General features: G+C 37.1%; 1 protein-coding gene across 3 annotated transcripts in view; it reads right to left on the minus strand.

Moving 5' to 3' along the window:
- Positions 1–1468: 1468 nt before the first annotated feature.
- LOC139152188 (regulator of G-protein signaling 9-like) overlaps positions 1469–18145 on the minus strand; it is a 159506-nt gene continuing 142829 nt past the window's right edge. For all 3 annotated transcript variants that reach the window (XM_070725321.1, XM_070725320.1, XM_070725322.1), the window contains 2 exons: positions 15700–15774; positions 1469–7395 (listed from right to left, as the gene is read on the minus strand). In XM_070725321.1, coding sequence (XP_070581422.1) covers positions 7182–7395; positions 15700–15774 — 289 coding nt within the window. In that variant the 3' untranslated portion in view covers positions 1469–7181. The remainder of the gene's footprint in view (positions 7396–15699; positions 15775–18145) is intronic.

Genomic DNA, 18145 nt, shown 5'->3' on the forward strand with positions numbered 1-18145 from the left:
TAAAAGTTTAGAATTGGCACTTTTAAGTTCCTGTCTTACAACTGACATGAAAACAGTTTCATTGACTCACAGAATGACTGAATGTTTACAATCTACTCCAAACGTTCTCTCTCTCTCTCTCTCTCTCTCTCTCTCTCTCTCTCTCTCTGTGTCTCTCTCTAAATATATCTACTGAATTATTGAATTTACATTCCACCTTTTGTTTTACCTTTGTCGCACATGGGGGGAGGGGTTACCTTGTTTTCTAAAGTTGGAATAGGGGGGTCAGCAACTTTTTGATGTTGGCAAAAAGTAATCCACTGCCCCCCCCCCCCCCAGCCGAAGAAACTGACCAGTCCCTAACTTTAGATTAGAAATAACTCAGAGAGTCTGATATTAGTGCATGTGTGACATGTCCAGGAGTAGGATAGAAATAGGTGTGGGGAATAGAAACCACTCCGTGGACTTCTGTAAACCTTGGGTGGTAAGCAAAAATCCCGTATTTGACCCATATTTGCATATCCTGTGAAAAACCGTAGTTGACCACTAAAATAGTGTTAGGTGACAACACGACATTTTTTCAATAAAGTGACATCTACCGTCCACATAGATGCCACTCTTGGTTTCAGTGCTTTTAATACCACTAAAAAATACTGACTATGACACTGGGCTCACATTTGTTTTATGTGGCAGCTACTAAACTGTTTAATCCTGAGAACATGCTTACCAAGTTTCAGAACAATTGGACAAGCATTTTCAGACAATGGTTTTTTGACCAAAATGGGGAAAATTGCCCCAAAAATACAAATATGAAAATTTCACAACGATTGAAGACACTCAACTAAGTATGCCTCTAGGTCAGGTACATGCATACCAAGTTTCAATGAAATCAGAGTAGTTAATTCTAAGAAAATGATTTTTTGACCAAAAATGGAAAACAATTTCCCCAAAAACACAAACATAAAAATTTCACCACAATTTTTACACATCCCACAGAAGATAATCCTAGGATCAGGAGTATCAAGTAGCAAAGCATTCCAACAAATACTGTGGTAGAAAATGATTTTTTGACCAAAAATGGGAAAAAAACATTGAAAATTTCACCACAATTTGAACAAATGTAACAAAAGTCAACATAAAGAACCTGCATATTGGGTTTCAACCAAATCTGGCTTGTGGTTACAGAGTTTAGCAATTTGCAGAATTTTTCTCTTTTTTAATTTTATTTGCATATTTTTGACACTGACATTTGAGTAATTTCACATCTCCACCACTGGGTGCACCTGTACATCAAATACTATGATGGTAGATGCTGTGGTTTAGGAGTTTTTGCAGTGGACGGACACACATACATACGTATATACATATGTACATACAGACTTACAGACATACACACAGGCAATTTTTCCAACCTACAAGAATAGCTTCCATTGGCACATACATGACCAACCATATGGGAGCTAAAAATTGATGACACAGGAAATGGGAATCCAGTAGGATGAAGTTTATTGCTACTACCTATGTAAGGTATGTTTAGTGTACTTAAAATATCACTTGTGTAGTATAAACAAATACCATTGCTAAAGTAACATCTGGTCTGCTAACTATAACAAACATATGCTTCTTCACAATAGAATCAGCCTAACATAAACTACTGCCTTGAAAAGTAACAGTTGCTTTTGCAATTCAACAAATTTTGTATAACTGTACAACTTGTTCTGCTTCCTATTGTTTGCAGAGTAAACAATCGGTTTTATGCAACAAATACATCACAATTACTTCAGTTCTCTTGAATGTGAAGAAACTTTTAAAACAAACAACATGTTTTGTTAACTAGGATAACATTTGCTATGTACGCTTTTCTTTCCATTACAACTAACCACATGTTAGTGATGTGTTGTAAGGTCATTAAAATAAATTTACAATGAAAGTTGAACTGTTCAGCTATACTTCAGAGAAATCTACATCTAATGTAAATCACTATTGCAAGACTTAAGAGTCGGGCTCACTGCAGCATTGTCACTCACGTATCTTAAATGATGAAAGTCTTTTTATCTCAGTAAAATCTATAGATCACAGAATATTTCAACTTGATCATATTGGTGAAACAATTGGACTGTACAAGTGGGGATTTCAAAGTGAGAAGAAGTTTGCCAATTTACCCCAAAAACTCCCTTATGAGCTCACGCACCCCATGATTGGTAACATGTGAATATCATACATGTAGTCTTCAAGGGTATAAAGTCTGTGAGGTTGAAAATTAAAACTTTGCATGAGATGTTTATTGGCTTGCCATTCTTGCCATTGTCATATCGCTACATATCAACTTCTGGATTGCTTCTTTACTCCTTGCATCAAAGAATTTAAACTCAGTGACATTCCACCGGGGAGGGAAGACATCATTCCTTGACTTCAATGCAAATGCTGATGCTTTATGTCTTTCAAAAGTGTAGTCGTCTTTAATCAACAACATAGTACTTTACTGAATGACATTACTAGTAATAACAGACATGATATTTGCCATTGTTTCTGACAAACACTTTTGTAAGAAATGCTAAACCAGTTTGTGAACTGAGGGCAACCTCGAGGTGCATATTACAAATTAAGGCATGGTCACACCATCTGACTGTGGTCCTGGTAACATGTCATATTGATCCAAATAGTAGTTTATTGGCAAATCACTGACATAAGTCATTTGTGTCCTTGGTCATGATACACCATTGAATTGTTACTCGGGGAAAGATATTAGGATTCTCAAACTTTGTTGGGCCTAATTTTAAAAGTATTGGTGTAAGAAAAATTTTCAACATCTAAGTTTTTTGATATTAAAAATTCTATTTTTCTCCATTTAGGTCACACAGGGAAGGCAGCCATTGTGAATTTAAATATGCATAAATATTGGCTAATTAGCTTGTACCAAAATTTGCACAGTGACCCCAATTTTTATTCTTGATTTTGAAAAAGAATTGTTTAAAGATTCCTTGAGGAAAGTTTAAGCTAAAGTTTAAGTCCTTCACTTTTGAGGCATGTACTACCTTACGAGAAGTAGAAGCAATTGTTACAGGATGCCGGATAACGAAAATTGAAAGTATTGTCATATTTTTGAGAGGAACTTTTGAATTCTGGTATATTAAAATAGTAAAAGATTCAAAAAAAGAAATCACTGTACTTGACTTTATCAAAATTATGATCAAAAGTCACAGTTTATCATGAAAAATTATAGAATCAATATAACAGGCTATTCACTTCAAGTTCATACAGTGTAAAAAATGTTCACATTTACATTCACAAAGTAAACTTTAAACAAAGTCTGAAAAAATGACATGTGTGAACAATTGAAATAATTTATCACACCCGAAATTTCAGAGATTTATATTAAAGTTTTACTTGATTAAGTTTACAATCCTCTTGTATTGCCAACTTTGAAAATCTTTTATAAACTTTAGCCTTTGTCTTCTACTTTTCAAACACATATTGTATTTGGTAAATAACAACTTTTCATTATTAGGTAAACATGCAGCCAGGAATTCCACAAAGTACATATTCCCCTCACAACCGTTGTTTCAGGCACCTTTTAGCTGATGTCATCGACACAACCAAAATTTGGATCAATAATATTGTGGGTTTAGACGGACCAGCAGAACCAAAAAATCTGCTATACAAAAGACAAACAAGCAACATAGTGGCCTATATAGCTCTGCTGTGATATTTTAAAGACAATTTAGATAATAGGTGTCGGCTGGTTTGTCAATTAAGGGATACCAATGAAGATGGGAGATACTAAATATCAGCAGCAAATTTCTGAATATGCTGTAGATTATTTGGAGGGGAGGGGGGGTAGGAAAGAGTCAAACTAGTGATAATTTACATAAATCAGTGTTGGCTGTGGCTGCTGATGGTGTACATTGTTAGCGGTGCACTTTGCCTGAGTGTTAAAAACTAATTACAGTTCCACTCTCCAGACAAACGCTTGTTTAGCCAAAAAATATACACATGCAAGTTTAAAGGGACAAAGTCACCCATTTTTTCATGAATTTTGTTTGATACAAGATACTACTTATATTGTTTGACATTTTAAAAGATACTGAATGAGTGGGTGACCATGCATATATTCGACCCCCGTTTTTGACACGATACATGAAACCATGGCGAAAATAAATTAATGGTCATGACCAATAATTCATTTTTGCCATGTTTTCATTTAATTTGTCGAAAATCGGGGTCGAATATATGCATGGTCACCCGTTCCATCAGTATCTTTCAACATGTCCAATGATAAGCAGTATCTCATATCAAATAAAATTCATGAAAATATGGGCGACTTTGTCCCTTTAATAAATATTTCAACAACTCTGAGCCTGCCCCCCCCCCCCCCCCCCCCCCTCCAGTAACCTGCATAAAAAAGACAAGGAATTCTGAGGGGAATATTTTTTGCAATTGTTTGAGAAAATATTGCTCAAATTTGCCCTAAAATAAAGCATTGCAGGTATTTTCAAGAGTTTTACAAAAGTGATACAGACCATCTCTGGGCACCTTCATTTCAAAGTAATGCATTCAGAGAATTTGTTTTACAAAAAACAGAAAAAATTACCCTAAACTACAAATATGCAAATTTCACGACAATTTGAACAATGTTGACTGAGGTCAATCCAAGGAACCTAATACTCACTTTCAAACCAATCAGTCAAGCTGTTTCAAAGATGGTTTTCTGACCAAAAGCAGGAAAAATTGCCCGAAAAATACAAACATGTATATTTCACTGTAATCTAATGCGACTAAGGTTACCCCCTGGCAACCAACATACCAAAGTCACTCTACGGAACCTGCTCGTTAAATTTAAATGCAATCGGACCAGCTTTTTAGAGAAGAAGCTTGGAATATGAAAGTGATGGCAGATGTCGACGATGACGAAGATGAGAGGGCACGTCCGACCACTGAGGATGGACGACAGTGGACACCCGCCTATCTGATAAGATAAAGGTCACAGACAGCAGAGCTAAAAAGGTGAGAGTTCAACAGAAAAAAGTGTTGAATCAATTTAAAGAACTTGGCTAAGGATTTACGGCTCTGGAAACTGTAGACAACATTTTTATAACCTTACAGAATGTTTTCCATGCATTTGTAAAACTATAGTGTTGAGTTTTGAACTGCACAATAAGTTTTCATTTTTTTCTGCATGTTCATCCTTTAAAGCAAATGATGTAGTTATTGGATAGTAAACTGACTGTTGTATTAAACCATACCAGGTGAAAATAACACAGATGGCTAATAACAATCAGATATGTCATGTACTGTTTTGCCTTAGAAGGAGAAAGTTTCATTTTAATGTTATTAAATTATTTCAACCTACTATTCCTATGTGATATTGTGGACACATATCAATACTTCATATTGGTAAATCAAAAACATTGGAGAAATATTTTTAACTGAAGAGGTGTACAATGCACTGAAGGTTTTATGGTTGAACAACTTGAAACATTTGTCATTGGTACTTTTTACAATGTCTACAGTGTGACATACTAAACGCAGTGTGACATACTGATTGCTATGCGTGGTACATCTGGTGTGACATACTAACTGCTCTGTGCGATACAATGTCTACAGTGTGACATACTAACTGGCGGTGCTCTGTGCGATACAATGTCTACAGTGTGACATACTAAATGCAGTGTGACATACTAACTGTTCTGTGTGACACAATGTCTACAGTGTGACATACTGACTGCTCTGTGCGATGCAATGTCAATGATGTGACACATACTGACTGCTCTGTGTGGTACAATGTCTACAGTGTGACATACTAACTGCTCTATGCGATACAATGTCTACAGTGTGACATACTAAATGCAGTGTGACATATACTAACTGCTCTGTGCGATACAATGTCTACAGTGTGACATACTAACTGCTCTGTGCGATGCAATGTCAATGATGTGACACATACTGACTGCTCTGTGTGATACAATGTCTACAGTGTGACATACCCCGTACTAAATGCAGTGTGAAATACTGACTACTATGTATGGTACATCTGGTGTGACATATCGCTTTGTGCGGTACAATGTCTATGATGTGACACATACTAACTGCTCTGTGTGATACAATGAGTGTGACATACTAAGTGCTCTGTGTGGTACAATGTCTACAGTGTGACACACTAAGTGCTACGTTCAGTGCAATGTCTGCAGGATGGCCATATGGCCTATCACTGAAACTTAGATTCTGCAGAGTAACAAAATACACATGATGATGAGGTAATTTGGAATGTTCACCCTCTAGTGTTGTTTAGGGATATGATTGTGATCTTTTAAAAATAGATCCATCAACAAATTAAATGAAAACATATTAAATAAATGAAAAATATGATAAAATTTAAAGAAAGCTGAATGAACAAAAATGAGGTTACAGGTCACTCAAAATAGATCACTTGAACAGCAAATTGCAATGACGACAACTGTTAGTTGTATTTTGTCCAAGCCCTTAAACTGAATTGTACATCAATATTTGAATTATATTTCTCAAAGCTCATGCCAACAGTATGTTTAGTAAATTACAGAGTATCCTTGATTAAAACTGAGAATTACCTGTTGAAATGTCTGTTGTCTTCACTTCTAATGCCTTTCAGACAACATCTATTCTTTGTTATTTACAAGATTAAACAACGGGACAAACCACAATAAATATATCTTATTATTTACAAATCAGTTAAACTGTACATGATTTCATTTAAAAACACAGCAACTTTACAAAGAGTTGTATATTATTTGATATCACTTGCTGTGTCTACTTTACATGGAGTTAGGTATCGATAAAATTAACACACGCTAAACATTTTGTCCAGGTTCTGGTCAATACTTTGCAATGGGATCTCTCATTTTGCAGCATGTACCATCCAATCCTTATGGCTACCAACTTGTCCAATCACAGATTCTTAACACTCACAGCAGGGCATATATACTATACCGGTACTTGCACATTCACTGTAATTCTTATACAGACCTAAACTTGTTGTACCTCAGGACGTATATCTTATCTGCTGTTTAATGTCAATGGTGGTTCCATTTTGGTGACATGATATGTACAGCACATGGACTAAAGTTCCTTTTACAATTACAGGCATCAAGATCCTTACATGCAAATCCCATAGTGGCAAAGATTTCACAATGTCATATGTTTGGCATCAAATTGCATTGTGGGTAATGTTAATTGACATAATTCTGAACATCTTGATCCTCCCATGGTGTAATCAGACTTTTCTTTGATGGAACTGGAAATGTCAGTGGTTTACTAGTACATTCTTCTTCCAGACTATCTGGAGAATGTACTGGGTAATGCTTGGGCACTTCCAGTGATGCATTGGCCGTCTCATTTGAAGTCAGGTCAATCTTCTTATGAGGTGATGTTGGTGAACCAATACTATTGGAAGAAAATGAGGTGACATTGGTGAACCAATACTATTGGAAGAAAATGAGGATTAGCAATACAATGAACCTGTTAGTTACCGTCAATTGAACTTTTGATCTCAACACACTAGATTTTAGCACTACGACCTTTGTCAACAGAATAACCCGATCTCAATGTCTTGACCTTTCGGACACATGACATCAAAATCAGGTCATAGACTTTTGGTAATTTACCTTCCACCGTCTCTGTTAAGAGATGGCTGTTTAACACGGATATATATTGCCTCCTTGACACCCCTTTCAAAGTATCAGGGTTTCCCATCAAGAATTTGTACATTTTCAAAATCAACAAAATGGTCTGGTGATGCAGTGTGAATATGTTGGGAAACCTCAGATGTCATTGAACTGGGATGTCGGTGTTCAAGAAATCTAGCTTTTAGAGATTTCTTCGTTTCAGCGAATTGTGTGCAGGGGCCCTTATCGGTCTGACCCTGACACGGAATCATGTAAACCAAAAATTTCAGTGACTAAAATCTAGCATGTTGAGATCAAAAGTTAAATTGACAGTAATCAGCTACCAACACAGATGAATTTCCATGCATGAATCTGTTAATGTTGTATATACATTCTCGGTCATTAAATTAACAAATGAACTAATTATGATATGTCTTACTCATCCCCAGCATGATTTATCCCAGTATACCTCTGTATAACTGTGTTAATCAAACTGGTTGTACTGGGTGCTGTACCTTTAAGTTCAAATCTGATCCAAACTTTACTGAATATTCTACCCTGGGTTGATAGCTCTGGTAGACAGAATTGTCCCCAAGGCTGTCTTTCACCAAGTAAAACGATATGTATTAATTATTCTGATAAGGTCTGCGTGCAATGTGCGATAGCGAGTATGTGAGAGTGAGTGCTTTATGAACTCTACGGCATGCAAATGCATCACTTTCAGAAAAATAGTGTCAATGACACTTTCCTCCCATTTTGCAGCAATACTAACTACTAGTACACACATGACATTGCATTCTTACAGGTTGACTAAGAAAATTCCATTGCAAGTCCAAACTAATCTTGTACCCCAGCAATATGAAATGCTCCATCTCATAATGATTTTTACACGTCTGACAGAAAACAACCCTAGGATCAAGACTATCATGTTTTACAGCAATCCAACTAATACTTTGGGAGAAAATGATTTTTTGACAAAAAATGGGAAACATTGCCCCAAAAATACAAATATGAAAGTAATTTTTGTCTTTCAACTTTTTACCTTTACGAAGAATCTAATCGCTCCGATCGAAACGCATAGGACGGTGCAGCTGATTACATTCAGATCAGTATGAATTACGTCCGTGCATGCAGATTCTAACAATGGAATGGATTGCTTTTGGTGCAACAATGCGATACAATATTATATTAATACTCGCCTAGTGAATGTAACCCTGGTAGTCTTAGCATATCTGTGTCATATGACAACAACACCCAGTATCACTTCACTAGTTCCACACTTTAAGTGTTCGGAATTTACATGTACACAAATGTACATAATACAGCCCTTCATTTTATCAAACTGACTCGGTTTTCTTTGCTTTGATTTTCCATTGAAGCGTTCAAAACATAAATGGTTCATACCGGTAGATGAGTTTGAGACAAAAACCTACTACGAGATAAGTACTGTTGACTAAACATATTTGGTTTTGAACATGGAGGTATTTTTTACGTCTATAGTTTTGAACTACACCCGATTCAAGGACTAGATGATAACAAGTGTACATTTTATAAAACAAAACGGCCTTATCATAACTGTTTTGTCAAGTTGCACGATCCGTCGTGTATACTCTCAGAGGCCGAGAGGCTTCAAATTGTTTCGATGTATACCGTTTTACGACAGGCATGCAAAACCAACCGTCATCCTGGGCTGTAGGCCTACATGTCGCAAAAAATTACGTCTTTTAAGATTTTACGGTATTATTAATTGATTAACTGATTAAATGATCCTGGTTTTCAGCAGTATCGAGTGTCTGTCAAACTTTTCAGAGTCATTTTAATAACTTTAAGCTTTTAAAGGGCGATGAGACCCAGCAATCGCTCAGGCAAAACTTTCCGATCAGAAAATATGCATTCATTTCCGCGAGTGGCGACGTGTGCCATTCATGTTGTCTGCAATATCTATAATCGAGAAAAAGTTACGATACTTGTCCTTTTAATTAAAAGTATAACTTCATCTGTTTCTTCATGAATGCAACAGAGGTCACATTTGAGCATATTTATTTTTTGAAAACTTTTGAAAGTAATCCATACGTCATATCAAAAAACAAACCAAGTATTTCCTCCCTGCTGTTTTACATTACAATAAAAAAGACGTAGTGATCATTGTTTGCATAAAAAATGAATCACACACTCCCCTTACTCATGACTGTTTCCAGGGTACTAAGCTATTCACTCACTCTTCTACCACTCGCGTTAACGTTGGCTAATTTCAGAAGTGATTTTCAGCTCGCCAACCATTTTCAAATCACAATATCACATGCCATGATGTAGTGTACAATTGTACACAGCAATGTAGAGAACACCATTCCCCATAGAAAGACAAACTTTCTCGCTCTCATCATCCACATGTAGCCAGTGCATGGGCCTGTATTCCCCGACCCCTGGGTGTTTGACATCATTTTATAGTCCGAGAGTGGGAGATTTGGCATGGCTAGAAAAAATGTCAAATTCTCCTGTTAGTCCCATAGTCCCCCTTCCGGTGGTGGAAAACATTGATAAATGTGTGCGCATGACAGTGAGGAGGATGAGGGCTGTTATCTTTTTCAGATTCCAGATCGTGTAGATGAATGATTCATGATCATTCACTTACAGTATTCTGCAATCTATATAAACACTAGTTCTTTTTAGAGAATACTTACTGACTCTATTGATAAAAGGACATGAAAAATTAAATATTACAACATTCAAAAGCATGGTATTGGTGGAGAAGTTGACTTCAATGGTCGTTAACAACTGCATTTATTGAGGACCGGCAGTTTTCTGTAAGGACCTGAAGCTTTGACTTGGTGCAGGCCCTTATGACCTGAAGCTTTTTTTTCTTAATTTCGCACACTGCATACAATGTAAGTCAAATTTTGACCAATAATGACAAAAAAATTCCTTAAAAATACACATTTGCATATTTCATCACAATTTGAACAAATCTAAGTCGTGTTATCCCTAGGGACCTGTATATCAAATAACAAAGCTGTCTGACCAGCGGTTATGAAGAAGAAGATTTTTTACCAAAAACGCCTTTTTTGGCGTTAATTTGCCTATTTTCAACAATATCAAAAAATTTAAAAAAATAGTTTCTCAAAATCATATTTTTCATCTACACAACAAATACCAAATCAGTAAGTACTGCGGTTCTCAAGATATTTGAGTGGACGTACGCCTCACAAACGGACATACATACATACATACATACATACATACATACATACAGACTGACGACGGATGCTGGACGGATACCCATCCCAATAGCTTCTATAGACTATAGTCTATAATAGCTAAAAATGAGCAGAGTGACCTTCCAAAATTTTTTTTTCAAAAGTACAAGACATAAACTACATCAGAGTCAGAGCTACATGTATCACTGTCTCTGCCAGTATGTAGTAGCAGGGCAGTAGTTGTATTAACATTTTATTTTGACAATATTTTTGTTCAGTTTATACAATTGTGTTCTTGTTCTATTCCCTACAGAATGTTGAGCTATCCAGTATTCAGCTTACCGACACAGCCTACGTGTACCGTGCATTTGCCTCATTCAATTATCACCAATATTTAGACAAACGGGCTTTGTTGACAAACTGAATATTGTGTTTTTCAGCATGCTGTAGAGAGACACCAAGAAACTGTTTGATACATTGCATAGAAATATTGAAAAATTACAGTTGTAGCTCCTGCCCCATTACAAGGCCAACTTGTTCTACGAAAATTTAATGGCATTCATACATTTTTAGACTTTTTCGAGATTAAAGACATAAAATATGACAAAACGGTTCTAGATTTTGTTTAATTATTTCTAACATTAGAACCATTGGACGACATCAAAATGTTGGGAGTCAAAATATTTTCAGGTCCCCCCTATAGGCAGAGCAAAACTTTCAAGTCCCCCCCCCCTCGACTACCCAAAAAATTTTCGAATCCCCCCCTGAATTCCTCCAGCCCCCCCCCCCACCACTTTTTTTGAACGCGGCCTAAGGGGCGGGTTTTTTTGCTAGTGGTTTTGACTCAAAACATACGTCAGCCAATCACCTAACGAAGGCATCACGCCTTCGTTAGGTGACTGGCTGACGTATGTTGTGAGTTCGAATCAGATTGAAATCTACTGAATTTTCAGCATTTAGTAGACCTAAATACAACCAATAAATAGCAATTATCATACATGCTATGCCTGTATTGCCATTCTTCTATTGTTCAGACGGTACTGATATGAGCCCATATTTTAACTAGTGAAAATACGAATTATATTTTCACTGTAACCGAACTACTTCCCGCGACGCGGACGCGTGACCTTCGCTGTATGCATGACCTTCGTTGGTATATGTACATATAAAACAGCTGAGCGAATAAGACAAATGACAATCCGAAACGTCATTATGATTATGGTCAAAATTCTGTTGTTTGCAGTCACTTCATGGGCATTGCCCTTAGGCACAAGTCCAGTTGTACCAAAAACATACAAACAAACGTATTGAAAATTTGTATAATTTGCCGACACCTGTCAATTCACGGCCGGTCCCGTGGCGGTGCACGGTGCAGTGTTTTCGTGTCGTCTACGCTGCTGAATATTTACACCATGGAAGTATCATTACACGTAAAGATATCGGTTGACAGAGTATCATGATAGAATCGGTTTACGACAAGTTTCCTGTTGATGAGCTTAGAGTATCTGGGCGGTGAATTACATCGTTTACAGTCGTAAATGAGCCACGAAAATCCAACCGCACTGAAAATACTCGCGACAGACAAGATTGAAGGTGCACATGATATTTCCGATTTGTACCTGTCAGTTCACAGGTCATGATCGTGTCTGGTGGCACCGATGCGGTGCGGGTTTCAGATACAATGTGCAATCTAGGGAAAGTCAAACTTTCGCTTCGGTTGTCGAAGTTTAGTTCTATTTTGGCAAGCCAGGAAGGAAAATATACGAGCAGACGACGGAAATACCTTTGAAATGTACTTTTATTCGTACAGCAACAAAATCACAAACGAGTTACGACACTACAGCTTACAGTGTACTCTCTTCATGTTTTCACTAATCCGCTTACTGAGATGGTAAATTTGGCATATTTGACGTCTGGGAACATGTATAATTCTTCGAGATAAACTGACTGGTACTGGTATTGTATCCACTGTATGTGCATTCATAGATGTCGCAAAGCTGCTTGTTCTGTGCTCTCAGCTGTTCATACTCGATAAGAGTTTGAGCGTGGCGCGAGTATTTTGACCCGATTTTGGCGGCCTCATAACTTTCACGCAGGGATGAGGTTATGTATTAAAACACGAAAACACACCCATTTTGTGGACTCCCGCCAATGTTTTACATCCACCGTCATTTTAAACTAAAAATAAATCTTCTTCAAATTGTGAAAACCTGTGTCGACATCGTAATATTTAAATTGTTTGCTGTAAAAGTGCTCCATGAACCCTCCTTTGCAGTGGAATGGCCCAATAGCGGAATAATATCAAGAAGTGATACGGTTGTCATCACTCCTTAGCAACCAACTTTTTATAAGTACAGCCTGGAGGAAGCAAGGTCGATTTCAAGTTGATTTCGTTGCTAATTTCGAAGCGTCTGTAGGAAAACAGTCATAACCAAAGCATGCATGTATGATAAAGGGGTTATTACACGAAGTTAGGGCGATACCGCGTCGTATTCTCGTGATGTGTCCGTATTTTGACGAGTTGCGCAGCAACGAGTCAAAATACGGACACATCACGAGAATACGACGCGGTATCGCCCTAACTTCGTGTAATAACCCCTAAATATCAAAACAGTTTGCTCAGTATTTCGTGTAGTCTTAGATGTATTTCTAGCGTACAACATTTTGCTCTATAGGTAGACTTCTTCAGGTACATCTAAGAGAATAATAAAACGTGCAGATCTCACTATGTTTAGAAATTACAACTTGAAAGTGGAATTTGTTCCTATAACCTATCAGGTACATTTCTGTCTGTATTCTGGAAATTTCTTTCCAACCCAGATTGCAATGAAAGTTTTCTTAGTCAAATCCAATTGAGCTGAAATCTTCTACACAAGCAATGTCATTTTCAAAGTCTTCCACACCAGCGATGTACATTTTGAAGCTTTCAAATACATTCATCTAACTTCTGACTACGCTGAATTGAACAAATTTCACTGTCAAGTTGTAATTTATAAACACACTGAGATTTGTACACTTTGTCCCTCTCTTTAGATGTTTGTTTTACCTTTGTCTCGGGACGGGAGTGGGGGTGAGTGTGTCACGCTGTTTTCTAAAGTTGGAATAGGGGGGTCAGCCACTTTTTGATGTCCGCAAAAAAAACCCACCCCCAGCTGAAGAAACTGACCAGTCCCTAAATTATTACAATTCACACTTGTCTTGCTTGGTCAGTTAATTTCTTCACAACTCTGACTGAAAGAGGGGCCAAACCTATTTGTCACCCTGTAAAACACCAACAAAAGTGATGTTTCATACACACAGTTACTTTTTTCAAGCAAAACCCAGACTTTTTGTAAGTGTTTAACGATGTGCATTGCATGCATTCTGGTATAAATGCACACTGACTTAAGTTCAGAATGACATCATTGTGAGGTAGAATTGAAGGCCAATTGTGAAACAACAAGCGACCTAGCGGCCGATATAGCTCCGCTGTGTTTATGTAGAGAATAACTATTTTTGACACATGTTGATGAAGAAGGTGGAAATCTTTGATAGCTCAATGCAGTGGCCAGAAAAAGTGGCTAAAATAGCTGCAAAAATACACAATCGAAGATGTCATCATACTTTGAATATATCACATCGGATCATCCCTAAGAACATGTCAACCAAAGCTATCTGATGAGTAGTTTTTTGGAGAATAAAATTTTCTGACCAAAAATGGCAACAATTGCCCCAAAAAATAAAATTTGCAGATTTCATCATAATTTCAAAAGATCAAATTTAGTTCATCTTTAGAAACCTGTATACCAAATTTCAAAGCTGTTAGACAAGTACTTATTGAGAAATACATTTTTTAACCAAAAATGGAAAAAAATTGACCCAAAAATTCAAAATTGTAGATTTCATCATAATTTCAATAAATATTATTTAGTTCATCTATAGAAAGCTATATATCAAATTTCAAAGCTATCAGATGAGTAGTTTTGGAGAAACACATTTTTTGACCAAAAATGGCAAAAATTGCCCCAAAAATACAAAATTACAGATTTCATCAGAAATTCAATATATATTACTTAGTTCATCTATAGAAACCTGTATACCAAATTTCAAAACTATCAGACCAGTACTTTTAGAGAAATACATTTTTTGACCAAAAATGGCAAAAATTGCCTTAAAAATGCAAATTTGCATATTTCTGCACGATTTGAACAAATCTGAAAAAGATCATCCCTAGGGACATATGTACCGAAAGCTATCTGACAGGTAGTTTTGAAGAAGAAGATTTTTAAAGATTTTTTTACCATAAATGACAAAAATTGCCTTAAAAATACAAATATGCAAATTTCAGCAGGATTTGAACAAATCTGACTGAAGTCACCCTAAGTAAACTGCATATCAAATTTCAAAGCAATCGGACAAGAGCTTTCAAAGAAGATTTTCACCACGATTTGACCCCAAGTGAGCTGCATATAAAATTTTAAAGCAATTGGACTTGCGGTTTCAGAGGAGAAGGCAATTGTTGACGGACAACGACGGACGAAGATGACGGACGACGACGGAAAATCAACCTATTTGATAAGCTCCGCGTCGCTGACAGCAGAGCTAATAACAGCCAGGCTGAAGTGTACCGTATACTGTGCTAGCTGCTATTGGCATAAAGTTTTGAACAATACAGTTTATTTTTGCCGGAAGTGCACATACCTTCACACATGGTAATGTCACCATAAATATCCGATGAGTGTATGACTCGTATCACCACAATGAACAAATAAATACTGAAGTGGCAATTGTACGTAGAACAACCACACCAAACCCTCCCCCCCCCAAAAAAAAAACAACCCCGAAACAAAACAAAACAAACTCTAAAGGGCATATGACATGGTGACTGTTGTTAATGGAAAAACACTTACATGAATTTTCTGGTTGGATTAGGTGTTGGAGATGAAGAATGGTTTGGTGAACTATCTCTTGATCCCCCTTGGTAGCTGCAATACATCAAATAACAACCATGTATAAATTTTATTAAATTTCAAGAACATAGTTTAATTAGCAGTGTGAACAGATATAGCAACTCAGATGTTAGATTTTACAAATAGTGCACCAACATTGTATCAAACATTTGACTAAATCAATTAATCCTACTTCACACACTGTGAATGGCTGTTTTGTACCAGATTTGCATTGCATTGCCTCAACCTTAAATATGATCGGGAAAGATATTGTGGAAGTAATGCAGTAATGATATAGAAGTGATTATGATTATGGCAATTGTGGTGGTGATATTTAAGCAATAACCCCCGCCGCAGGAGGGTATACACGAGATTTTGGTACAATGCGCGACATATAGCACGAGCCGATAGGCGAGTGCTATATGGAGCGAATTGTACCAAAATCTCGTGTATACCCGACTGCGAAGGGGGTTATTGCTATTATATTATATCAACTTGTGTGTATTTGTTGTCTTACTCGGGTATTTTTATCACTCTAAGCGCCAAATGCAGAAAACAGACGTCTGAGAGATCGAACGTCGGAAATTCTGCACCCGAGACCGAGCATTTTTATAAGTTGGGATTACGTACAGGCACACAGTATCCTACGATAAATACGCATTACGTCCATATCGACATAGCATTTTATTCGCATGCAATACGAACGATACTTGTCAAAAAATACCTGCTGCACTCACACAGAAAATGGGTCAAGAGTTCAAATCAAAAGAAAAAAGTAACATTTTTTTCGTAAATTTACATAAGAACAATAGTCCTGGCTTTTTTGGCATACTAAAAATAGATTTGTCTCATTCTGTACCGCATACCGTCGCGACATCCAGTGGTGGCACAGTGAAGTTACAGGATCTATTTTTGATGGATAATTTGGACGTTAATTGTACCAGAAAACAAGCAGTTTTAAAATAAGCGACTTGCGATGACTGCAACTGTGATGAACAGTTGTGCAGATTCTGAAAATGTTGCCCGATGCATGGAGAGCTGGACGCTGACACTGCTCGATGCATTTGATGTCAAATATCGTCGCAGTCGCCAGGAGTCGATCCCATTGTTATTTTGAACTTCTTGGTCTACATCATTAGGACATCCCCATCTGTTATAGCCAAAACTTTGGTAAAGAATATCTGACATACCGTTACTGTGAGGAAGTGTCAACTTATTTGTGTATGAACGAATACTATCTTCATTTTAAAGAGCGGTACTAGGATATATCGCGTCTCGTCTCCCACAAAGTGCACGGTGCGCTGTCGCCCTAATATTTGTGTGCATCATACCCCAAAAGTGCTGCTTCAGAGATGTCTTTCATCATCGATCCCAACTTATTTACACCAAGAGGTGAGTTACAGACCCACACTTTATCTGTGTATCAAATTCGGTCTTGGGTTGAAACAAAGTGGACTATTTCGGTCTTTCTCGAGGGTCTATGGTTTAGATGGGTACGTTCAAATGCACCGACTGGGCAATTTTCGAAAATGCTGGTTTAGGGGCCCGTTTTAGCACTGCTATCAGTGCTAAAACAGTATTTTAGCATCGGTGGAATGAGCTCTCGTCCAATCAAAATGGCGCATGGTAGCATGATATAATATAACACATATTATATTAAAGCTTTGTCAATACCAGTGAATTTGATAACATCAGCCCCCCACAATTATTACTGATAATGTATCCGATTAGCCTGTATTTCGGCCCCAGATGTTTTCTCCATTCGCATACTTTTTGGCAATGCCAAAACTATACAACAATACCAATAATGTACCCCCTCCCAGCCCATAATGGACTCAAGCAAACTTTGAACTTTATAATGTACCAGGATTTGCCTCAGACATATGTCGAGCAAAGTTTCCTTTCGTCTGTTATAGTGGGGGGGGGGGGGGAATACTAAATACTGTACAGCTCAAATCATTTACACAATTACATAATGATTTGTGTGATAACATATATCTAGTTAGTAAGTCCACAGAGCTATAGGCCGCCTTGCAGGATGCAGCTGTCATTAAACCACTTACACATTGCTGATTTACAACTACAGTCCCTCCACACTCACTGTGGAACAACATTTCTTGCTCTTAATCCATGTAGCAAATGTTTAACCCTTTGAGTGCCAAAGTCAATTTTTGTTGCCTTTAAAAAATATACCCCAGTCAAATTTTTTCAGAATTTTGCCAAAATTTTGCCAAAAATCTGTAGCCATTGAAATGTGATGTCTATTTGCTCCAAAATTATTGAAACAAATACAGAAAAATTAATACAAATTGATAAAATGTTGCATTTGATTTTGTTGGGAAAAATTACAGCACTCGAAGGGTTAAAGGGGCAGGGTTTTTATCAGCTTTATCTCTGAGCAAATGGA

The sequence above is a fragment of the Ptychodera flava genome, chromosome 15, assembly GCF_041260155.1.
Source record: "Ptychodera flava strain L36383 chromosome 15, AS_Pfla_20210202, whole genome shotgun sequence".
Lineage (NCBI taxonomy): Eukaryota > Metazoa > Hemichordata > Enteropneusta > Ptychoderidae > Ptychodera > Ptychodera flava.